This window comes from Culicoides brevitarsis, chromosome 2 (genome assembly GCF_036172545.1).
Source record: "Culicoides brevitarsis isolate CSIRO-B50_1 chromosome 2, AGI_CSIRO_Cbre_v1, whole genome shotgun sequence".
Classification (NCBI taxonomy): domain Eukaryota; kingdom Metazoa; phylum Arthropoda; class Insecta; order Diptera; family Ceratopogonidae; genus Culicoides; species Culicoides brevitarsis.
The window spans coordinates 31659644-31686358 of record NC_087086.1 but is presented as its reverse complement, the minus strand read 5'-3'; the positions used below and the strand labels follow the sequence as shown (position 1 = coordinate 31686358).

The 26715-nt window shown below is 28.5% G+C and overlaps 1 protein-coding gene across 2 annotated transcripts; it reads left to right on the top strand.

Annotated features, from left to right (window-relative positions):
* Positions 1-2717: 2717 nt before the first annotated feature.
* LOC134829495 (zinc finger CCCH domain-containing protein 13) lies at positions 2718-26501 on the top strand. Of its 2 annotated transcripts, none has more exons than XM_063842576.1 (7): positions 2718-3095; positions 9569-9668; positions 10068-10134; positions 19001-19201; positions 23701-25243; positions 25301-25574; positions 25640-26501. In XM_063842576.1, the coding sequence occupies exons 2-7, from the start codon at positions 9588-9590 to the stop codon at positions 25832-25834; spliced, it is 2361 nt and encodes a 786-aa protein (XP_063698646.1). In that variant the 5' UTR covers positions 2718-3095; positions 9569-9587; the 3' UTR covers positions 25835-26501. The 2 variants fall into 2 exon arrangements, with proteins under 2 accessions (XP_063698646.1, XP_063698645.1); XM_063842575.1 differs by lacking the exon at positions 2718-3095 and adding an exon at positions 5875-5934.
* The last annotated feature ends 214 nt before the right edge of the window (positions 26502-26715 follow it).

Below are 26715 nucleotides of genomic sequence, written 5' to 3'. Positions count from 1 at the left end.
ATTTGCTGCGGAATTTCGTCAATTAATCGAAACCGACGTCACAACGAGCATTCCCACACTTTGCCCGGATTGCGAGCAATTCTACAGCGGATTCTTCATCGACCACGTGCTCTTTATGTGCAAAAACACGTCAGATATTGATCGACATCGGATGGCAGTGCATGTCCTTGGGCAGGGACGTGATTTGGAAGACGGCGAAATTATGCAAGATCTCTTTGACACAAAACCAGCGTACCAAAAGGCTCTGTGTCGTTATATGAAATTGAATTTTTCGTGGATCCAAATGCAAGGGAGGACTTTTGATTTTAGCTTTTTGTAGCATAAGGCATTTGTCCCGTCGAGATTTTTGTGGAAATGGGGAAAATAAGAACGGGACAGTTTTTGGATCAATAAAATGTTTTTTTTTGTTTTAAAGAAATTTTTTCTTAAGAAAAGAGAAATCGTTGCGAAGTGACATCAATCATAACTCCAAAAGGAAACACTTAATTAATTCAATAAGCATTTTGAATGAAAAAGGAGAAAAAGGTGCGGTGACATCAATAACAGGCATTTAAAACATCAAAAGAGAAATTGAGTGAAAATCAAGAGAAAATTAATGAAGAAGGTAAGATTTTTATTTTTTTATGCGGAGGAAAAAATTTTTTAAAGGTAATTTATGGAAAAAAAATTTACATGAAAAATTGTTTTTTTTATTTATGAATTTTTAAAATTCAAGTACTTTTAAAAAAATATATATTTTTAATGTAGCCTCGTAAAAGAAGTGAATTTAGATTGCCAAATTATCTGAAAATTGGAGCGAAAAGTTCAATTCATTTCAAAGGATTAAACGAATACAATAAAATGAAACAAGTATTAACACTATCGATTAATTTTATCAAAAGTTTTCAGAGAATCTAAAAAATAATTATTCATCACATTGAAACTCTATCTGACATGAATGAATAAAGTCGAACATGCCCCATATTGAGAAAATTTCCTACTAAAAAAGGCTTAGGTTTTCTATTGACTAAAATTTTTCACGACAGCTCAAAATTCAAATGAGTACCGCTAGTTTCTTGCAATTTTTATATTATTTCAAAAAAAAAAAAAAATAGCCCAGAGGTTGTGTCTCTTAAGGCTTTTAAAGATTTCGAAAAATTTGAAAAAAATAAAAAAAAAAACGAAAATCAAAAATATTCAATAAAAATCACAATAGAGGGCGCTTTATTAATAAAAATTTTAGAAAAATTTAATTAAAATTAAATTTTTAATTTAAAAACAAATTTGCTTAAAAAATGGTTGCTTTGAAACGTGAAAATTTTATATCATAAATCTCACAAAATGAAAAAAATATTCACTCCAGAGGGCGCTTTTAATTTTTAAAATTTTTTTGTGCAATTTTAAATCAATTTTTATTTTTATTTAATTTTTTTTAAATTTTTATAAATTTGTAGGTATGCTTAAATCAATATCAAAATTATCCGTAAAAAATAAATTTATGGCTGGTTATTTTTTTTTAAATAAAATATCGACATAAAAAGTGAATATTTACCAGAACTCATTAAAATATGACTTTTTCGAGACGATTACCCCTGAATTCTATGAAATCCATCCTTCATTAAAAAAAACATAAAAATTAATTAAAACATCTCTCTTTTTATGTTAAAATAAATACTCAACAAGTACAAAATTTGTACAATTTCAATACAAACTCACCGTTCAAATGACATTGACCTCATCCAAACCACAAAATTCTGTCCGTAGTTAAACATTTGCTCGTATCAAACATCAAAGAGTCAACAATGTGCCCACAGAGAATATTCCTCGAAATTTTACGGTCAACGTGAAAATTAAATTAAACCATCGAATACATGAATTTAATTCGAACTGCTAAAATATCCTGTTGACGAAAAAATATTTAATATCGATTTGCATATCTATGTCGATGGAACAGCAGGAATGTCGAAAATATTGTCCCTTGTTGAATATTTAATGAATGAATTATTGACACCAAAGAGGAATTTTGTGAGTTTTTTCTTCATTCAAAGGTTAGAGGTGAATTTTTTCCTTTTTTTTATTTTTTTTTCTTTCAAACGTCAGGAGAAAAAAAATTAAGTTAAGAAGAAAATTTTTTATCATTATTTTTTTTTAATATTTTATTTTAGTTTCCTACGAAGAAAATTTTAAAAGTTAAAATAAACGATAAAATGCAATTTCTACAACTTTTAAAGCGATAATTGACAGTTTAAGTGAAAATATCGTTCCATGGAGCCCCGTTCAGTGTCTTAACTCCACAAAAAGTCATGAATGAAAAAAAAATTGAATTATCGTACAAAACACGGCACAGAAAAGGGAGTCACAACAAACAAACAAACACGAATCTTGCCTGCCTGTTGCTTCTTCTTCATCTTCCACCTATAAAGCGACAATAAAAATAAATGGAAACGAATTGCCGTAACATGTGATTCAACGTTCCTGGCATGCAGCGACGACAATCCGTGTTGGCAAAGGTTTTTCGGGTGTCGTGCGAAAAAAGGTGATTTTCCGTCGAGCGATTGCGCAGTGCGACGTGAAATGTCAAAAAATGTACGGAACAAAAAAGTTTCAGTGACGGCGAGGCTGTGAAGCTACTTTCCTCTGATAAGATACGAAACCCGTCACGAAAGAAGAAACGCGCACGCATATCGATCGTAAATCGACTCGAACAAGTGTGTTGGTCCACCCGATCCATTCACATTTTTCCATTCGCATCCACAAGGCTCGCTGCTTATAAAAACGGATGGAAATGCACTTTATTTGTCACAATCATTCGGTTTGTGTCACGGTGTAAAGATGCCGTCGACTTTTCATTTCTAAGTGAAAAAATTAAAAAAAAAATAATTAATTGTGAGAAAAAAATTGAAACAGAAACTGCGTTGTGAAGTAACTCAAGAAGAAAAAAAACAATAATTTATTACAAAAAAAATACGCAGTAAAAAAAAATTCTGTGAAAAAAAAATCTTCAATAAAAAAAAAAATAAAGAAAAAGTCACTCCTTTAAAAAAAAAATAAAAATTAAATTAAAAAAAATAAAATAAATAAAAGGAATCAAAAAAAGTTCATTTTTTTACAATTGGGTGAGTTTCCGCAATTTTTTCCTATTTTTTTTTATTATTTTTCCTCCTGCTTTTCAAAAACGTGAAAATTCAATTTAACATAAAAAGTTGTAGGTATAATTAAAATAATTAGCAAGACTTGTCATAAATAAAATTTTCTCGGCTTTTATATTAAAATTGTATTAAAACGAGAAAAATTATTTTTTTTCATTCAGTGAATAAACTTTGTAAACAAGAAAGATGAAAAGATTTTTTTTCCACAAAGTTGAAACCATGGTGAAGACTTTTCATATCAAAAGAACCACTTTTGATGAAAAATTCTGAAAAATAAAAGAAATCATATAAAAATAATAAAAGAGTTTGATCTCGAGCCGAGAAACAAAGAAAATATTGACAATTGAGGAAAATAATGAGCAAAAGTGTAGGCTGGAAATTCAAAATGATGTCATTTGTGTCTGCCACTGACTGCTGAATAATGCTATTGATACGTGACATTGGAACTTCCTTTGTGTATTTTCTGTAATTCAAGAAGACATGTTATGATAATGTTTGCTGCTGGCGATGTCTTCTGGTCTGTGTGTGATTAACGTGACTTTTAATGGAACATTTGTCACATTCGACATTATTTGCTTGATGATTTTTTTTTTTTTTTTATAAAATTGATGTTTTTTATGGATTTTTGCTCATTTTGAGGAAAAATTTGTTCTTGGAGAAAAAAAAAATTATTAAGTTTTCATTAAAATTTATCAAAAATGCTCCAATTTTTTTATCAGATTTTGTAATGAACACGCGAATTACTCATGCAAGCTTTAATTTGAAATACTTTTAATGGAAAATAAAAAAAATTCTTCAGCGAAAAATAATTCTAGAGTAGCTCAAGAGAGTTAGGTACAGTTGAATAAAAATATGAAAAAAAAAATTTTTTTCTCGCTTGAAAAGTCATTTTAGCTTTGATTGTCTAGATTTCCGCTAGAATTCGTTATGAAGTGGCAAATCTGACATTTGTGGCAATCTTGATTATTACTTCATGACTTGACGTTTTTTTTTGTTATTTAGTCACCGTGAAAAATAAAGTTGAAATGTTGTTTTTAATATTTTTTCTCGTAAAAAACTTTAAATATTATTTAATTTTAATAACTTTTTTAATAAAAAATATTAAATTAAAAAAAAATTAAATTTTTATTAATTTAAAAAAAATTAAAACTAAAATTATAATTAAATTAAATTAATTAATTTAAATAAAATAAAATTAATTTAAAAATATTTTTATATGACTTTTAATTTTTTCCTGGATTTTTTTTTGGCTCAAAAAAAAAATCTAAAAATTTTAAAAAAAAAATATTTTGAAAAATTATTTTTATGTGAAAAATTAATTTTTTTCATAGAAAATCACTTCATTAATGTCATTTTAATTACAAAGACATAAACTTTTAAAATTTTTTATGACTTAAAAATTTTTCTGAATAAAAAATATTTTTGAGTAAAATGGAAGAATTTTCTGAAAAATATTTTAAATTTAAAAAAAAATTGTGACTTAATTTTTTTTTGCCTTTTTTTGGCTTAAAGCTTTTCATAATAAAGCATCTCACAATAAATTATAAGAATTTTTTTTTGAAAAAAAAAATAAATATTTTTGATTAAAACTGAAGAAAATTACTCACAAAAAATTTTTTTAAAGGAAAATCACTTCATTAATGTCTTTTTAATTACTCAAAAACATCAACTTTTAATAATTTTATCAAACCTCTCGATAAAATCAATAATTTTTGATGCCTTATCAATACTTTATCATATAAAATATTCAAGATTCTTAAACGTTATTTGATCGAACGTTGCCAAGTTACGACCAAAAAACAAGCGAAACATCACGAAATCTCTCCCACAAAGAAAATTTACGAAAAAAATTCCAAATTGTCCTTTTTCTTTTTGTTTTTATCCCTCAAATTACTCCCATTAGTTCATGGACATGAAATGTTGACGTCACTCTTCGTCTCCAACTATCATCACTTACGTTAATTAACTCTCCGTTCTCTCATTTAATGCCGAATAACGACAGAAAAATAGACGAAAAATGAACAATAGAAAAGATTTCTTATCTCCTTCTGTCAGTCATTAAACGCATCTTACCTTCCTATAAATAAATAATTTATTTTTTTTTCTGTCTTCGTTTTGCTCTTCTGCGCCAATGAGAAATTTCTCCTGAAAAGACAAACAACTTGCGTACTTGTAACTTTGTTTGCTTTTTGTTTGCCCATTTATTGGTTTCTTCGAGATTAAAATTCCGCTTCAAGGACTTCTTACCTTGCATCGTCTTTTGTCATTTTGCTCACAGTTGAAACTCAATCACAAAATAAATAGTGACGTTCACGGAGTCGGATCGAAATGACAATGCAAATTAATAGGCGTGGAAAATATGTTTTTTTTTTCTTCGTTCGCTTTCGAGACAAACGTCTTGAATAAATAACGAATTTCCTTTGAATTTTAATATCCCATAGAAAACTCATAAATTTATGCATTGTTGCAAATCCGCTTACTTACACTTCATTTGCAATCCATTTAAAAGTGTTTTATTTCTTTTTTCTTTTTGTTTAAAAGGGTCTTGCGAATGAATGTGGAGACGCCCGGTTATTGAATTAAATCAATTTAATTACTTACCACACCTGTTACCTCGTGGAAATATTTTAAATGTGCGTGTTTTTGAGTCAATTTATTCGTAATTCGACCCCTGAGGTGAAATTTACTCTTCAATTGGGTTACGGTAATCCGCTCGTGAACCCATGTGTGACAGATAAAAGTTCGATTTATCATAAAATTTTCATGAGGACATGGGAAAAATTGTAAAATCTCGACTTTTTTTGGTGTTCGGTGAATTTTGTGAAAGCTCGAGATGCCGAGATTAAAAAAATATTTAAGTAAAAATAATTTTTTAATTAAAAATTTCTTTTTAAAGTGCCAGAAAAATCTATTGTAATTTTAAAAACTGACAATTTTGAACTAGAAATCAACTATTTTGAGTTTGAAAAAATTAATTCAAATTTAGACCCAAAACCTCTTTGATTTTTGTCAAAAAAAAATGTAATTTTCTTTTAAATGACTGGAAAAAGTTTTGTCTTTTGATAAAAAATAATTTTTATTTTTTTTTATTTATTTTATTTTAATTTATTGTTAAGTTAAAAAATTCAAAAGTTAAATCATTTCATCAAACTATTTTTAATTAAAATATTTTTATTTTTTAAATTATTTTATTTTAATTAGATAAATATTTAAAAAAAAATATATTAAAATATTAAATTCTATTTTTTTTTTTTGATAATAAAATTATTATTAAAATATTTTATTTAATTTTTATATTTTTTTTAACAATTATTTTAATTAAATTTTATTTAAAATTTTAATTTTTATTTTAATTTTTATTTAATTTTTAATTTTAATTTTTTTTATTATTTTTATTAAAATTATTTTATAAAAAAAAATAAAAATATATTTTTTTTTTTTTTGAATTATTTTTTTTTAAATTTCAATTCAAGTTCGAGTTTTAAAACGCATAAAATCTCGAATCACGAACTTCCAATCTCCAAGACGTGCTTAAAATTTGCATTTCATGTCTCGCCGATCATAATCGCTCTCACAGATTCAACAAAAAAGAACATTAAACATTAACAATATCGAGTAAAGTTCGATAAACGAGTTATTTATTTTTTTATTCTGTGTAGCCCCAAAGTTATTTGAAAACTTTGATAAATGATTCCCCGCAGACAAACAAAAACATTTTCATATTTTTTCGTCTGTGTCGGGCACGGTTTCGGGCACAAATATTTGAAAAGCATCAATTTTTTGTGCGAAAAACGCCGGAAATCGATATGAAATAAATATGAGGTAAATTTGCCTTTTTTCCTCTTGGGAGCGAAAAAAAATACTTTGACATGGAAACAAGAAGAAATAAAAAAAGAAACCAAACAGTCGTACAAAATTCATTAATCAATTGGCGTAAGGATGTTTACGTAAAGAAAAGAAATGTGAGTGCGTTATGCAAGTCGGAGAAAAAAGGAAAAAACACAGACAAGCACGTAATAATTAGAATTTATCACATAAAAAGTCAAAGTTGGTCGAGTGTGTTATTTGTTCAAGATATTTATGTGAATATTGATACAGATGGTCGACAGGTATGAGAGGAAACATGGGAAAAAGTACTTAAGGCGTAAATAGGACACACGTGTTGCATATATATTCAGTAAACTTTGATATTTGTCTAACTTTAATACGATCGTTTTCGAATAAAAAAAAAAGTTTTTCTTGTTCGAATAAAAAAGTAAAACTATCTAACAATTTTTAAAAAATTTTTAAAATAAAAAAATAATTTAAATTAAAAATTAATTTAAATTAAATTTTAAATTTAAATAAATTAATTGATTTTAAAAAAATTAATTTAAAAATTATTAAAAAAAATTAAATTAATTAAATTTTAATTTAATTTTAAATTAAAAATTATTTAAAATTATTTTAAAATAAAAATTATTTATTTTTAATTTTTTTTTTAATTTTTGAAAAATTAATTTTAATATTTAAAAGCTTCTTATTATAAAAAAAAATAAAAAGCTGTTAAAAAAAAAAAAAATTTTTATTTTAAAATAATTTCAATTAAAAAAAATAAATTTAAATTTAAAAAAAATTTTTTTTAATTTTCAAATAAATTTTAATTTTATTTTATTTAAATTTAATAAATTAAATAAATATTTAAAAAAAAATTAAAAAGCTTTTAACAAAATTTTATTAAAATTTTAAAATTTTTCATCAAAACATAATTCGTGTCTTATTTTTTTTTTAAATAATTTTTTCAGAGAAATTAATAAAAATTTTAAAACTCGTCATTATTTTTGATAAAAAGTCACTAATAAACATAAACCTCCTTGAATTACAATAAAAACAACTTTCAGCAATATTTCGACTTTGTCATAATAAAATTTTCATTTTCATTAAAAGTTTTGTAAGTGAACAAAATTTTTGTTTTTATTTTGTTTTGTATGCAAAAACAAAAAGTTAACAAGACTTTCGGGTTCAATTTCTGATTTTTTTCCAAGGAAATTTCTTATTAAATTTGTATTTATTTACATTTTCACAGAAACTCAGTCGCTCGAAATTTGAGTCTTGATTTTCGTTTCGTCTGAACTTGTTACGGTTCGTTACATAAATGGCATTTATTACGAAATTGCATAATAAATTAATAACAAGTACAAATATTTAGCAACCAGACACCGAGAGAAAATTTAATATTTTCAGCTCTTGACGTGTGCAGGAAATATTGGATCAGATAACATGCCAATTAGAAGAGAAATGATAAATTTTGACAAACCAAAAGTTAAATATTGATGAAAATGACGAGAAAATCAATTTTGATCAAAAACAGAAAGGAAAATTGATGAATTAATTAAAAATTTTTGGAAATAAAATTTATTAAAAGGAATTTTAATGAAAATTTGAGGTCTTTAATATTTTTTTGATAAAAAATTTGCATTAAAACCCAAAAAAAATATTTTACGATAAAAAAAACCCTCATCATTTGTCACTCAACTCCATTTTTCGTTAGAAATTCCATCAACATCTCCCTTAATTCAACAATTTTCTACCACTTTTCCAAGTTGATGAAGCAAATCTCTCCAAACAAGACACAAACGGACACATCGAAACTTAATTAAGAGCGTACTATCATCCTTCATCCATATACGGGTCCATTGTTAATCCATTACCACATCTCTCTGCCGAGTCCGTATCAACAAGCGAATGAGCAAAGAAACCGATAAAACAGTCGATAACGAACTAATCCAACTGAGCACACAACTGAGTGGACTAATTGTTAGATTATTATCCGTTTTTGCTTCTTTTTGTCCGTTTGCTCGTCCATTCTCGTGGAAATTCGTTTGAACGGGTGTCATTTGATGAGAAAACCGGGCAAACACGCGGAAAACCACAAAAATCCATTAACAGCGCTTTGAGTCTTGAAAAGTAATTTCCGATTACAATTGAACCGATCTTCATGAAAGGCCTCAATTTAAACCGAAAATTTACGAGAAAAGTAAAATAATGTGCACGAGACACGAAAAGGAAATGTTTGACAACCAAATTTATCATTTGTCTCGTACAACAAGTTTCACGAAAAGTTCATCCCACATAAAATACGAGACACAAAAATTTATCTTCTGAGACACCGGAAGAAAATTTTGCCAAAAAACTAACAAAAAATAATTCATTTTCTCTTCAAAATTAAATTCAAGAGCAAAAATATCTCCAGGCACACATTTTAGTCTGTTTGCCGCCCACATTGATGCAAAAACTGCAGCAAAATAGCAAGCATTAAGCCCACATCGCGCAGCAACTAAAACATTATTTAACTTTTTTTTTCACTCGTTTATTAATGGCTCTTTTATTTTTTTCCGGATGAAACTATTAAAAAATCTCTGTTTATTTTTTTATTACTTTTGTTTTTTAAATCTTTGCAGAGAAATATTCAAGTGCAGAATGAAACTGACAATTTTGCCGTTCGGGATTTTGCTTGGATTCACAGTTGCTTCGCCGCATTCGACGCCGTACTCGCTACAGGTAAGAAATTTTTTTTTTTTTTTTTCATAAATAAATAAATATTTAATATTCACATAAAAATAAATAATAAATAATTAAAAATAAATTTATTTATTTAAAATTAAATTTTTTTTATTTTATTTTATTAATTTTTAATTTAAAATTTTTAATTTTTAAAATTTTTTTTTTTAATTTAATTTTATTAATAATTTTTTTTAATAAATAATAATTAATAATTTAAAATTATTAAAAAAAATTTAATTATTTTTTTTAAATAAAAAAATAAATTAAATAATTTTTTTTTATTAAAAAATAATTTTACGAATATTCTTAAAAAAATAATGTTTTTTAATAATAAAAATTTTTTATTAATAAAAATATTTTTTTATTGATTTTTCTTTTAAAACAAAAAAAATGTAGGCCGCTGTTGACGCTCTACATCGACGCGAATCACAACTTAGCAACAATCGCGAGTCACCATTCGAAGGTAAGACAAAAAAAACATTTTTTTAGTAATTAGAAAAAAAAACGGAAAGAAAAAGGAAGAAAAATAGAAATTTATGTTGTCATGAGTTAAGAGATGAAGTGCCATGGTGACATCCGCACGTGTCTAATTACTCCAAAAAAAGCGTGCTCATTAAAATATGAACTTTTCTGTTTTTTTCTCGAGAAACGTGATTTATGAAAATCGCTCATTATTAATTTTTTTTTTGTTGAAAAACGAGACTTACTGCATTTTTGTAGTTGACATTTTTTGTGAATTAAAAATATTTTATTTTATTCTTGGATTGGAATTTAAAAGTTTAAAATAAAAATTAAAAAAATTAAAAATAACTTTAAAAAATAAAAAAAATTTAATAAAATTTGTAAATAAAAAATTTTCAAAAAATAAATTTTCATAAAAAAATTTTTAAAAAATTTTAAAATGTGATAATTTGCTGTTTTTTTAATAAAAAAATTAAATTAATAAAAAATTGAAATTAAATAAATAAAAAATTTTCTAAAATTACTATGTGAAGATAAATAAAAAAAAAATAAATATTTTTGTGACAAATTCGAGCTAAATTAGGAAAAAATTCAAACAAACGAGAAAAATATTCAAAACATTAATTCTTGGAATCCAAACCGGAAATTTATTTACATACCCAAACATTTCCTTCATATTAACTTTGTCCTTGTACATCTTATCATTTCGAAAAAAAACGTTCAATTTTATTGATCGCCTGTCGCTCTTCATTACTTACCTTCAATTCAAGTCTTACGAAGAGATTTTCTCCGATTAAAAGTAAATTTCTAATTTTAATATTTTTTTTCTTGCGTTGGGATCGTATTTCGCGTGCTTTTATTTTCCTTTTCTTTCCCCGCGGCGAAGAGATAATAAACTGATGTTTTCTTAGGAAAAGGAAAAATTGATGATGAAAATTCGCGAACATGACGGAGGAAATTTAATATCTTTCAGCGTCTGTCTTTCGCAGAAAAAACCACCGAATCAATGAAAAAAAATGAGGTCGTGAATTTTTTTGTCCTTTAAATAAAATTTACCTTCCTTTTCAAATATTTCAAGATAATCCGATATTCAAAATCATTGAAAAGTAAAGAACGCTGTCTGGTCAGCAAATATTGTTCAACAGGAAAAAAAAACGAGAATGAAAAACGAAACCAATATTTTCGCTAAGGGAAAGATGAAGAAAACTAAATTTACATAATGAACGCCTATTTGACAACATTTTGCGCGTTTAATGAGCATCATATTGCTTCGCTGATGGCTTTTTTGAAATATTTGCTGTTGTTCTTACACAATGATGGACATTTTCTCCTTTATTTAATCGAATTTTATTAAAAGGTGCGATAATGAGTGAAGTTTCAAGAGAAAATTTATTAATTTTATCAACTTATCAACAATAAAAATGAATAATTTAGGATCGATTTAGGACAATATAAAAGTCAAAAGTGTTTTCGATTTTATTTTTTTTCCTTTTTTTTTTTGAAAATCTTAGGTCAATTAAAGGTTTATTAAAAAAAAATCGAAATTTGGTAAAATTTTTGACTAAATTCTTTTTAAGAAAAAATAATAATTTTTATCAAATTCAGTTCAAAATTGAATATTTTAAATTTTATTTTTATTTTCAATGAATTATTTTATTTTAATTTATTTTAAAAAAATTTTTAATGAATTTTTTTTTAAAGGAAAATATTTATTTTTCTTTTTTATCAAATTTATATTTTCAATAAAAAAATGAAAACCTTTATAGATTCTAAAAAACAATTTTTTTTTCATACTACTTTAAATTTTTCTTTTAATGAAATCGGAAACAGTTTTGATTTTTGTCTCGGCCTTAATATTAAAAAAAATCTTTTAAGAATCAATAATTTCACTTAAAATCCAGAATCACAAACAATTGTCCAATGACTTTGGTGATCCGCTTGAACATTGTGATGCGGATCAAATTTCCACGTGAAAACTTTTCGTCGCGGGAAATGTTGATCGGTGTCAAAGGCATAAAAATATTCTCCGTATGCCGTGTTGCGAATCGTAAAATATTCAGTTTCACCTTTCACTAATTCAATTTTCCAATAGCACTGCTCCTCACATCGCGTCTTGGGCTTCCATGTAAAAACTTCTCTGCGGTGAGAGTCATATTTCAAGCCATCAGCTCCAGCATAGAAATATTCATCAAAATAAGAACTTTTAATTTTGAAAACATTCTCAGCATCTTCGAATTTCTCCAAATTCCACAATGATCCGCTTACGATTTGGGTAAAGACACTTCGACGCTGGTTATCTCGATCTAAGGTTTCATCGTGATTTGCGATCAAATATTCACGGAAACGACGATTTTGGATGGTACAGCGCTGGCCAGATTTGAATGAACGTTTTTTGGGATGAAAAGTTTCAACTTCCTTTAGAATTTCTTGTTTGAAAATTTCCAATAATTGTGAGATGTTAGTGGCCAAGTGAGCGATTATTAAGTCAACTTTTTTCTCGAAGTTATTTAATTGAGTTTCGGAGTTTGATCTCGGTTCATTTTGGCTAATAGCATTTTCGTGATTGAAATTATAATTTACAGAATTTACATCAGAACAGAAGCAAAAACTGGCAAAAGCCCAAAATAATATAAAAACTACTTTCGACATTTCAAGTCGGATTTGAATTGCAAACTAAAGAGAAATTGATTAATCAGCTGTCTTTTATTCAGTTCCTTTATTGAATCATAGAAGAGAAACTGAACTTGAGCTTGCCCTTTGATAAGAAAATTAAATTAATCATCGCAGTTTAAAAAAGTGATAATGCGCTATTTAAGGAAATTTTGTAAAGAGAAAACAATAAGTCAAGGTCTATTTAATGGACATTTTGCATTTCGAAGAAAAAATGAAAACATATTTTTAAAGTCAAGGTCATGTGAAGGTCATTTAATTTTTAACCAAATTTTCACACAATAACACTTTGTCAATTTTATGAGCTTGAAAATACAAATTTTCTCACTAATTTTCAGCATTGAATTTTGATAATATCCGATAAAAATAATTATTTTAATGATAAAAGTATAAAATATCGAATAAATTGCTCTTTTTTAGAACAAATTTGCTCAGAAATCAATAAAAATGTCATTATCCTAATGGGGAATTTTACTAAAACCAATCAAATTTTTGCGAAAAGTGACAGTTGGTGTTTAGGACAAGGTTCAGTTACTTCAGGATCTTCTTTTAAAATACATGCTAAAATGAAGTCTGTTTCAAAAAAGGCTCTGGAGCCGTTGAGAACTCTCGAACTAATCTTTACTGTCTTGAATCACTGCGCAAAACCTATTGTTGGAGACTATATGACACGGAATTGGGTTTTGAAGTTCAATTTACGCGTGCTTCATGTATTCATTCTCTCAGTCTTCTCGGGATTTTGTTACTTGTTTGACGGATATAAGCATCGCAATGTCATGGAAGAGTTTGTGTTTAGTGCCTGCCTAATTATGATCGATGTCGCTGGATTGCAAAGAATAATCATGTGGGCTATGTCGCACAACGAATTGATGGACATCAAAGAGCATATTATTAGTTTTACTAAACATTGGGAACATGAAAAAGAAGCATTCAATGTGCTAGTTTGGTACGTTCGTCTCTTGAAACATTTAATATTTGGTATTTTGATCATCATTTATGCATGCACAATTTGCGTGAGTGTAGCTCCAGCCTTCTTTTACGTTTTGTTTGATGAAACGCATCTTTTTATTCCGTTATACATTCCGGGCATCGATTACACGGCGCATCCAGGATTCGAGATTCATGCCATCTTTCATGCTTGGTGCATTTTTTGCACCGGAAATGGCATTGTAGCTACTTCTTCCTTTGTCTTGTTGATGTTGGCGCAAAATTGCATCGAAGTGGATGTTCTGAAAACTCGTCTCCACATTTTAAATGACTTGATTCACACTCGAGACAAGCAAGACAAACAATTGGATGACTTTTTGAAATCTATTTTCGAGCAACATCAAATTCTAAACAATTTTGTAGATACCTGTGAGGATAACATGTCAATGCAGAATATAAGTGATCACATTGTTGTTGGAGTTCAAACGTGTTTAAGTCTCTTCATATGTTTGCAAGAGTTTTGGTTGGCGGGATATATTTTGCTGGTTTACGATTTTTCAGTTGTTTTTTTGTTGGATCTGCTTGGAACATGCATCGAAGTCAAGTTGGATTCATTGTTTAGGGAAGTTTATGATGTTCCTTGGTACATGCTGTCGGTCAAAAACCAAAAGATGTTCTGTTATTTCTTGAGTAACACACAAAACACGAGTCGATTGACGCTGGCAGGACGATTTCCTATGAATTTAAACACTTTTATCGCATTTTATAAAGGAATTTACTCGTATTTGATGATTTTAAGAAAAGTTCAATCGTAATTTTCAGATTTTTTTACTATTTTCTATTTTAACCTCATTTAATTTAGATTACATGACTTTTAACAAATTTTAGTATAGTTTTAAATTTGTCTAATCAAAATTCAATTGTAAGCATAATTTTATTATAAAAAAATGTTTTAACGCAATAAATTTTTCGCGTAAATAAATAATCGAAAATTGTTCAAAATAGAAAGAGCAATCGAGTTCAAAAATTTTATTTCATTTTCTTACTACTGTATTTTGTAAGTTTTTTATAGGGCCCCTTTTTTATAAAGAAGTTTGTGTTTAAAATATTTTTTTTTTAGTTACGAAAGATGTCAAATTTCTATAAGCTTCTATTGAGTTTCTCAAAGCTTCTATGAAGTTTCTCGAATCGTCAAACTACACCAAATATCAACTGCCTGTTGCGCCACACACGAACCGCCAAATGAGAGAAGAACCGTGAGCTGTGATATTAGTTTTAAGTAGTTGTTAGTGAGTCCAAAAATGTATTTAATTTAGAAGAAGGATTCTTCAAAACTACATTACTAAGCTTCAAGATCATATGAAGGGTATCATTCTTTGAACTAAATTTTCATATCAAAACTTCTTTAGAAGACTTTGTACGTTGACCTTGACAGTTTTGTGAGCCTGAAAAACTACAAAATAATATTTTTTTAATGATAAAAGTATAAAATATCGAATAAATTTCTTTTCTTTGGAACAAATTTGCATGTAAATCAATAAAACTGCAATCAATCAACTTCACTACAACCAATCAAGTTTTTGCGAAACGCGACAGTTGGTGTTGAGGACAAAGTTCAGTTGCATCAGGATCATCTTTTAGAGTAGATGTCAAAATGAAGCCTGGTTTAAAAAAGTCTTTAGAACCGCTAAAAACCCTCGAACTAATCATTACTGTCTTGAATCATTGTACAAAGCCTGTGGTTGGAGACTATATGACACAAAATTGGGTTTTAAAGTCCAATTTACGCGTGCTACAAGTAATTATTCTGTCAATGTTCACGGGCTTTTGTTACTTGTTCGAAGGGTATAAGCATCGCAAAGTCATGGAAGAGTTTGTCTTTAGTGCATGCCTTTTCATGATCGATGTGGTTGGAATGCAACGAATAATCAAATGGGTTACGGCGCACGATGACTTGATGGAGATTAAAGATCATCTAATTTCGTTTACAAAGCGATGGGAGCATGTACCGGAAGCTTTCGATGTGCTTGTTTGGTACTTGCGTCTCTTGAAACATGTGATTTTTGGTCTTTTGATCGTCATTTATGCATGCACAATTTGTATTAGTGTAGCTCCAGCTGTCTTTTACGTCTTGTTTGATGAAACGCATCTTTTTATTCCGTTATACATTCCTGAAATGGATTACAATGCGCATCCAGGATTTGAGATTCATGTTGTTTTGCATGCTTGGTGCGGTTTTTGCATCGGAAATGGCATTGGAGCTACTTCATCGTTTGTCTTGTTGATGTTGGTGCAAAATTGCATCGAAGTGGATGTTCTGAAAACTCGTCTCCACATTTTAAATGATTTGATTCACACTCGAGACAAGGACGACCAACAACTGGATGAATTTTTGAAATCTATTTTCGAGCAACATCAAATTCTCAACAATTTCCTTGGTAGCTGCGAGGATAATATGTCAATGCAGAATATAAGTGATCACATTGTTGTTGGAGTTCAAACGTGTTTAAGTCTCTTCATTTGTACGCAAGGGTTTTGGTTGATGGGATACATTTTAATAATTTGCGATTTTTCAGTTGTATTTTTATTGGATCTGCTCGGAACATGCATCGAAGTCAAGTTGGAGTCATTGTTGAAGGAAGTTTATGATGTTCAGTGGTATATGTTGTCAATAAAAAACCAAAAGATGTATTGTTATTTCTTGAGTAACACACAAAATACGAGTCAACTAACGCTGGCAGGACGATTTCCCATGAATTTAAACACTTTTATCACTTTTTATAAGGGAATTTACTCGTATTTGATGATTTTAAGAGAAGTTCAGTCTTAATTTAATAATTATCCTTAATTGGTATTGACTTAACTTTAAATGATTTAATTAATTCCATGGTTAAAGAATTAAAAAAAGTCATTTCATCTAAAAAGTTAAAATTAAAAAAAATATATTTAAAAAAAACGGTTATTTTTTGAATTGACGTTTCGAAATTCTTAGTAGTTTTATGATTTTTTATCATTTTTTAAGTTTTTTATTAAACTTAATAGGTTAAATAATTATTATACAATTTAAATAAATAAATAATTAATTATGAAAAAAATATTAAAAGTCAATTAAAAAAATGACAGTTAAAAAATTTGAAAATCGCTTTTTGCTAATTCAAAAAAAAATTTACTTATTTAATATAAAAAAAAGTATAAAATTTTTCCTGTATTTAAATATTTTTATTTAATGATTTTTAATTCTTATTTATTAATAACTCAACTAAATAAAATTAATTATTAATTTTTCATTATTTTTTGAAAATATTTTAGTAAATTAGTTTAATGCTTTAAAAAAAAATCATCTGATTTCTTAAAAATAAATTTATTAAAAAAAAATATTTTATTATTAAAGTAATAAAGTATACTTATAAAAAGTAAGTACTTGAAACTTTTCTTTAAAAATCTCCAAGATCGAAATTTTCCAAGAATATAAAATCTCTTAAATACCGACTTATTCTCGTTATCTTCGCATCGTATCAAGTTTCCTTAAAAATATCTTTTATCAAAAAAAATCTGTATTTCCACGAAAAAAATATAATAACAATTTTTCTTCATTCCAAACAAATAATAAATAACAAAAAAAAAATGATCCAACTGAGCTCGAAATAAGCAGTTCGTCATAATAATTGTCTCGCAGTTCATATCAAAATTTGATAAATGCGAAAAAAAATTCAATATTTTATTTTTCCTCGATTTTCTCAAAGATTTTCACTTGAAAGTTGTCTTGAACTTGTTACGGTTGCCCCCTCCAGTGATAAGACTTCACTCTCAGTCAGATAAAAATTGAAATAAAATTATTATTATTATTGAAAAATATGTCTTTTTTTATGTAACTTCACATGTTTCACTCTTTTCTTCACATTTTCATGATTTTTATTTATAATATCGAAAGTATTGAATAGATTTGGTGCGTGGGTGGCATTTTTTGCCAATTCAGTATTTTATTCCGATAATCAGATGAAAAAAATTCTCATTCAGCAAAAATAGTAAAAAGAAAAAAATTATAGAAGAATTTTTTTCTTTTGTCTTATTTTTTTCTTTCCTTAAATCTGAATAAAGAGGATCTTTTTTAGAGTTATTTATATAAATTTTATGCAAAAAATACAAAAATAAAAGAAAAACGACGAGAAAAGGTGAAAAACCTTATTAGAAAAATAAATTTTTAACCGTTCGACCAAAGTTGAAAGCTAAAAATAGCAAAGTCGCTCATTAAAATTCATTAAAATCCGCTTATTCCGAACGTCTGAATGAAAATTCCCTCAAATAACACACCAATCGATCGTAATTTGGTACGTGACGATAACGAAAAACACGAAATTAGTTCTCACACTTTTACGATTTGCCTTCAAAAGCGACAGAATATTGTTTTTGTAGTGGTTCGCCATCCTTTTTCACGTTCAATTGCCTTCACATTTCGCATTGTATCTCTTTTTGTGCGAAAAAAGGACCGGAACTCTCGAAATTGACATAAGTTGAGTAGATTTTCGGATTTTATCAAGTGCTTTTTCGTGATTTGTCTGTAAATGGGTGGTCAAGCACTTCAAGTGACCCATGTCGAAAAAATTTTTTTTCCGATTTTAATCATGAATGAACCAAAAATAAGTTTTTGTTCGATTTCCCAATGAAATTATTGCAAAAAAAGTGTCTGGTAGTGGCGTGGTTGTACTTGGCTCACCTACGAACAATTACTTGATTTCCTCTGGGTAATGACATTTGCTGAATAGAAGCGATTTTCAATCATCATCGTCATTAAATTCGATTCAGTTCAATTTCGAGTGACATTTTTTATGGGAAAAAAGGGGAAAATTCAATGGCAAAAGTAGCGTTTGCTGTCTGTGATTGACCTCGGAATTGTAAAATAAATAAAAAATGTCGAGAAAAAAAAGAGGATAGACAATAAGATTTTTTTTATGATCTCAGAAAATGACAACGACCATTTTTTGCTGTCTCTTGTCTGAGTAAACATCATTTTTTTGCCATTTCTCGAGTGCAAAAGAGGAAAAAATTCAAAATGGGGGCGTCTTGTCTCGCAATTTTTTTTTCTGTAACTCGATGCTTCATTTTGTGCCTCTTCAATTATTTGCCAATTTAATGAGCTAATTCATCGTCAATGACAACTGCGCTGTTGCCTCGTGCATGCGGCGTTACCAGACACCTTTTTATCCGTTTTTCTTTTCAATCGGTTGATAATCAGAAACTAATTAACAATTTTTCTTTTTTTTTTTTTGCAGATAATGAAGGAACGAATCGCCGCGCATTGAATCACCTTCTTGCCAACTACTTGGGACGCGATGAAATGGATCCGCGATACGATGAACGGGACATTGGTGAGGAATATTTGCCGGAATTTGATGATCGGGAGCAGTTTTTGGACGATTTGGAGGAATATGGGGATCGAAAGCGAAAACGATCAATGTTCCGTGAGAGAGAAGGTGAGTTTTAATGAAATCAAAAGTAAAGGAGTTAATGAAGTTTGTTAGTGTGATTGTGTTAAGTTGAAGAAAAATGACGTAAAAGGGATAAAATGGGACAAAAGAAACATTAAAATGCTTTTATTTCTGTATTTTTTTCGTTTCTCGGGTGAACATTCGAGTAGAAAAAGTACAAGAAAAAGTCAGAATCTTGTGACGACGTTGAATAGAAGGAATTCGTAATAATAAATTTTCACTTAGTTCCCTTTTTATATTTATTGTTATCATGAAGAATGAACTTTGTGCCACTTAGTTAGAGACACAAAAGGGAAGAAAAGAAATTTTTTATTATTAAAGATAAGGATTTAGTGAGAAAATTTAATAAAAATCTTTATTGAATCCTTTTTTTAAGAATTTAGACCGTTCCGAATGAAAATCAAAAATAAAGTCTAAAATTTTTTAAAATAAAATGGGGGGGGGGGCAAAATAAAAAAAAAATTTGAAATACTTATTTTCATACAAAATGACAAAATTTTTGCAATTTTTGATCGTTGATCAACATTTTTGTTGTTTTTTAATAATCTTCTTTGAAACTTTCAAATTAAAAATTGATTTAAGATCATTTTAAGTTAAAAATTTTTAAATTAAAATTTCTTAAAAAATATCTGTCAAAAAATTTGAAAAAAAAAAATTCAGTGATTTTATGAAAAATTTTTTTAGAGAATAAAATTAAAGTTAAAATATGATTTAAAACAAAATTAAAATAATTGAAAATTTTTTATAAATTTTTTTGAAAATATCTTGAAAATTATGAAAATACAACAAAAAACGATCAATTTTGATGAAATTTTTAACTTTTTTTTTAATTTTGCCCCATTGCATTGGATTTTTGACTTTTAAAATGAGGCATCGGACTTTATTTTAGATTTGCCTTATTATTTAATCGAATTTACATCTAAATTTTTTACAAACAAATAAATAATTTCACAATGTTCATTGGGACATAGTTTTAGATTTTGCATTGGGTCAAATTTTCAGAATGTGCATTAGGTTAAAATCGTAGAATGTGCATTCTTTATAGAATATTCAAGAAACATCGTAAAATGTTCGTAAAACTTCAAAGAAGCTTATAAAATTTTACATCTTTTGTTACTTAAAATTATTAAATACAAAAATTATTAAAAATAATATTTTTATAAAAAAATAAGAATTAAAAATTTTATGAAAAAATAAAAATTAACTAAAACTTGAAAAATTTGAAAAAAAAAGAGAATTTTTTTTTCCTAAACTTTTAAAATCTAATTAATTTTTTTTATAAATTTAGATTTAAGTTTACATCTTTAAATCTAAATTTAAGTCAAGCGATCTCGAACCAAATAATTTTAAATATTTTTTTCTTATTTTATTTAATTTTTAGTTTTTTTTTAGTTGTAGTTAAAAAAATATATTTCATGCCGTAAGAGAAATTGACGTAGTTGACAAAAGTTAAAGAATTTGAGACAGAGGCAGTATGTGCGAATGCTTTGTTATTCACTATTTGAGGGTCAGTAAGTCAATATTGGAGGTAGCAATAAATGCCAGATGCCGAACATGTAAATTTTTTAATGTTCGAAAAAAAAGTATCTTTCATTCAAAAACGCTGATTGAAAGGATTTTTTGGAAAAACCGTAAATAAAATAGACGGAGTTCTTGTTTGACACCTTGATGATTCATAACAAGCACCATCAGGTAGGCACAAAACTTACCTACATAGAAAAAAGGTAAAGCATACAGGATTTTGTATGAAATGAAGAAACTTTCACAGCCAAAAAACAAATATAAGAAACATTTTTTGACAAAATCGCTTCAGTAGGATTGCATTGCTCAAAAGCAACAGTATAAAAATGGAAGAAAAGAAAAAATTTATTTGTGATTTTTGCAAGAAAAAATTTAAAAAAAAAAGTGTTTTAACAAAACATATGAAAATTCATCAAAGCGAACTTATCAAAGATCATCCAGATAGTAGGAAATGCAAATATTGCTCGAAATATGTCCTCGAGGAAAATTTGAAGGAACATAATCGACAAAAGCACAAACCGCGAAAGTGTGAGGAGTGTGGAAAAATTTATTTCAATGCAATTTCGTTTTTTGTCCATAAACAGGGACATGAAAGGAAGTTTTCTTGCGACACTTGTGGAAAAAAACTTACATCAAAAAGGGGCTTGGAAACTCACATAAAACTGATTCATCTAAAAAATGTTCCTCGATCTCAGTGTGAGCTTTGTGATAAAGTGATATTGACTATAGACATGAAAAGGCACATTCAGCATGTTCACGAGAAAAATTTTACTCATGTTTGTATAATTTGCAAAAAGGGATTTCAATCGACAAAAAAGTTGCAAGATCATCTAGCAGTGAAACATTTGGAGGAAAAACCATACAAATGTCCAGTTTGTGGAAAAGGTTTAGGCTGTCAAGTTGGTTTGAAGGGACACATGGAAATTCACAAGAGTGAACAAATAAAGGATAATCCCGATGGCACAAAATGCAAATATTGCCCGAAATATGTCCTTAAGGAAAATTTAAAGGAACATTATCAACAAATGCACAAACCGCGAAAGTGTGAGGAGTGCGAGAGAATTTTTTTCAATAAATCATCATTTCTTGGGCACAAAAAAACGCACGAGAAACCAATATTCACTTGTGATCTTTGTGGAAGAATGAGTAAGACAAAAAAACTTTTGGAGGCACACATGGCGTCGGTGCATTTAAAAAATGCTCCTCGATCACAGTGTGAGATTTGTGACAAAACAATTTTGAATAAGTTAATGAAAAAACACATTCAGATTGTTCACGAAAAGAATTACATGCACAAATGCAACATTTGTAAAGAAAGTTTTGCTCGTGCAGGTAGATTACGAGATCATCTGGCATTGAAACATTTGCAAGCGGAACCCTATAAATGCTCAATTTGTCATAAAACATTTTCCTGTAAAGATGGCTTAAACACACACATTAAAAGAGTTCATGAAAAAATTGTTGTTGCTAAATGTGAAAAGTGTGAAAAATCATTCACAGATATGACAGGCTACAAAAAACATTTAAGACTGCACGATAAAAAACAGATAAATTGCAATTATGGCTCGTGCTTAAAGTTTTTTGAATCTGAAAAAGATTTGAAGGAACATCTTTCAAAGCCTCATATAAAATGTAAACTATGTGGAAGGTATTATACGAGCCAAAACATTTTGAAAAAACACATAAGAAAGAAGCATTAGGATTAAAATTATTTTAAGGAAAAAAAAAATAAAATATTTGATGAATAAAATTTTAGTTGTTTTTTTTTTTCTTTTTTTTTTGAAAGAAAGTCCTTTTCTATTAGGTATATATTTTTTTTCTCAAAGTTTCGAATTAATTTTTGTAAAGCATCTGAAAATTTTAAATTTCATAAATTTTCAATATTAAAATTTTACGTCAAAAATTTGATGAAAATTGTCGAAATAACCTTAAAATATGTTTAACATTTTTATAATTATTTAATTTTTGTTTTTATCAAAAATTATTTACATTCAAGGATTCAAGTTTAAGAATTTCTTCCTGATTTGAAATTTTTTTCAAAAAAATTTGATATTCTAAAATAACGTTAGTAATATTTGAATTTGTTTTTATCAAAAATCGAGTCAATAATAAATAAAAATTTTATTAAAAAAAAATAAATAAAAAAAATAATAATAATTAAAAATAATAATAAAATAATGATAAATAAAAAATTTTAATAAAACTTTATTTTTTCTCGGGAATCAAACGCATTTTCCAAAATTATATTTACCTAAAGATAATAAAAAAAAAATTAAGTAAAAAATTAAGTCAATTTTATACATTTTTAAGGTAATTCTTCAAATTTTAATTTTTAAATCATAAAATTTTTCCATTTTTCTCTTGAAAAGTCAATATTTCTTTATGATTTTTGTAAATTTCCCGGGAACGAGGTTCCCAGGTTCCCGCACCTTTTCCAGGACCGTCAAAAACTACTAAAAATTGTACAAAATTCGAGGTTTAAAATAATGTGATTTTTTTTTTAAATTCTACTTGTCTCTTTTATCATTCAACAACAAAAGCAAATTTTTCATGAATTTTTTATAAATCCAGTCTGAAAATGATCAAAAACAGCAGATTTCATCATAAATTTTCTACTTTTCAAATATATCACGTATTTTATTTTATTTTTATCCTCAATTTCGACGGAAAATCATTGAATGCTCTTTTCTAATAATCTGAAATCAACTGAATTTCAATCGAATTGACGAGCAACTCGACGAAATACACACACGCACCGTGCAAAAATCACATCAATTGGGATTATTGTCCACTTTGGTGACATTGATTAATACATTCATTGACTAATGACTCGGGTGTGAGAGATTAAAAGCACGTCATAAATCACTCGAACCTGTTGCTGCATGTTCAATGTGTGATTTTTCGCTTTATTTTTTAAAAAAATATAAAATTTTAATTTTTTCCTGCTTTTTTTCTCATTTCAGAGCAACAACCAAGCGTTTTTCGTGAACGCGAATATGGACATCCCTCGACCATGGACGAAGACTTTTTACGGGAAATGGATCGCGAACGCAATCTCGATCGGGATCGTAAATATCACGCTTTAATCAAACAACTTTGGGGCAAATACAAGCACGACGACGAAGAACTCGAACGTCAATTGCTGCGAAATGAGTTGGAGCACACGCGTGACATGCAAGACGACGAAAACTACCCCGATATGGAAGAAATGGACGATTATTACAAGAAAAAACGGGCAATGAAGAAGAAACGAATGATGTTCGCGCCAATGATCGCTGCCGGGTACTACGGAGGAGCTCCTGGCGGTGCCATGTCGAAGAAAAAACGCGATTATCCGATGTTGCCATGGTTGCCCGCGAGTCGAAAGAAGAGATTTCCCGTTGCAAAACGCTCGCCGCCTGCTGGGGAATTTCATGACACGATGAATACCGATGAAAAAGTCACGCACGAGTTGAAGGAAATCTTCGGAGATGCTGGAGAAGAAGAGAAAAAGAAGAAAAAACGGGCTGATGATTTGTTCGGAATGGACAAAAAAAGCGAGGAACCGAAAAAAAGCGACGAATTAGAGGAGGAAAAGAAGAAAAAAGCCGTTAAAAAGAGCGGCGAAGCTGAAAATGACGAAGAAGAAAAGAAAAAACGCGCCATGAAGAAGAGCGAAGTAAAAGCCGAGCCCGAAGAAGATAAGAAAAAGAAGAAAAGCGTCGACTTAGAAGAAGATAAGAAGAAAAAACGCGCCAAAAAAGACCGTTTTATCGACGATGACTTTGAAAAACGCGGCGACAAGATGAAAAAACGTTCAATTAAGCGAAAACGCAATTCCGACTGCAGCGACGACGAGTACTGTGACGAGCCCCATGATCACTACCACGACAGCGAAGAAGATTCGTCCGAAGACGAGAACGACGACGAAGAAGAAGACGACGACACCGAGGATTCCGACGACGATCGACGCCGCAAAAAGAAGCGCGACGTGAAAAAACACAAAAGATCCAACGCCGAGATTTTTCGCGAAGATCAAGTAATCCCGGGAGATTTAATGGACATGAAAAAACGCAGCGACACACCAAATACCTGGTCCCGAATCTGGGGAATGGATCGCAAGAAGAAATCCACGGGCAGCTCAAGTCGCGATTATCCCCTGAGCTTCTATAAAAACTACGAGGAAGACCGGCGTCGCAACCTGGATGTGTCAAAAATCGAAAATATGGACGCCAAGTTGAAAGCAATTGAGGATTTATTGATTGATGAGACGATTAAATACACGGGAGCGCACGAAGGCAACGTCGAACCGGAAGATGTGAAGGAATTAAAAGACCACGTGGTCTCCAGACTTGCCACAGCTTATAATTTGGAGAAAATGCGACATGCTTTGGACAAAATTAAGAACAATATGGAGCAGGAACAGCACTTGGAGGCGAATGAAATCCCGGTTGATGAGTCAGATGACGATAAAAAAGCAAAACGAGTCGCTGTGAAGAAGGAAAAAGTCGAATTTGATCACAGCGCGTGAGTAAAAAAATTTTTTTTAGAAGAATTTTTTGATAATTTTTAAAAATTTTATAGACACAAGCCAGAAGACGCCCCGAAAAAGGTCACACACGAAGAACCCGACAACGAAATGAGCCCCGATGACGAAGACAAGAAGAAAAAGAAGAAGAAGAAGCGTAATGGCATCGATGATCTCTTGGAGGAAGGTGAATTCGAGCAAAATTTGAGCGATCAATGCATGATTTTGGACAATCTCGAGAAGCGGTGCAAAGGTGTCGATGCTTTGAGTGGCGATTTGCATCAGGATTTGTTGCCTGCTTGCGGTGTTCATCAATTGTGTTACCTTTGTGTAAGTTTTTTTTTTACCGTTTTTTGTATTTTCTTTAAAAAAAATTATTTTTTTAATTTTTTTAGGGCTCCACTCAATCCGAATGTGACTTCCAATACTTAGCTGATGCAGAAGCCATTTGCGGTCATCATCCTGGATGCCAGTCAGCTGCTCGTTCCGCCTTAATGATTCTCCGAGGATTTCCAAGTCCAACGCTCGGACCACGTGAATGCGCAAAGAACCCCTGTTTGTACCAAGCACTCAAAGATATCGGTGTTTAAACAATTTTTTTATCTTTTTAAATTTTTTTTTCGTTAATTTTCTTTCAAAATATGACAAAAGACGTCATATTAGTACAAAAGCACACGAAAACTGACACAATGATAATAAAAAATCGCTTATTTTACGATAGAAAAAATTCTTCCTAATAAAAAAATTTTTATTTTAAATCAGTTTTTAAAAATCTCGTGTGAAATAACACACAGTACTGATAACGACTATTGATTCAACGTAACCCGTAAAAAATCCAAGTAAAATATTTGGTGACATAACACATGGAAAAGTCTGTCTTTATTATGTAGTATTGATAAAAAATATATATTTTACTTACTAACAATAAATAAAATGTTGGCATAGTTGTAACTAAACAAAAAAATAAATAAAAAAATATTTTAACTGTGGTAATTATTACATTATAACTGTAACAATAAACATTAAAGTTAAATAAAAAAAATATTCATGTCTAAAAAGAACTTCACAAAAAAATGATGAGAGACCCCGCATCACCTAAAAAATGTTTAAAAGACAAGAATTTGCTGTTAAAAAAATAAATAAAAATATATTTGTTTAAAAATAAGAGCAACAGAAAGCTTTTCTTTGATTTGAAAAATCATTAAAACGTTTTAAAAAATTATTCTCTGTGTAAAATTTTCCTTGAAAAAAATTCTAACGGATTTTTATAATATAATAACTAAGAATAAAACAATAAAATATATACACAAAAAAATGCTAAATTTACAAAATTGTCATCAAAAAATGGTCCCCTTATTGTATATGATGACTTTAAAATTCCAACTTTTTGGATGTCATCCACATTTTTAATTTAAAATATAAAATAAAAATATTATTTGTGAAAATATATAACATGTTTAAAAAAATCCAA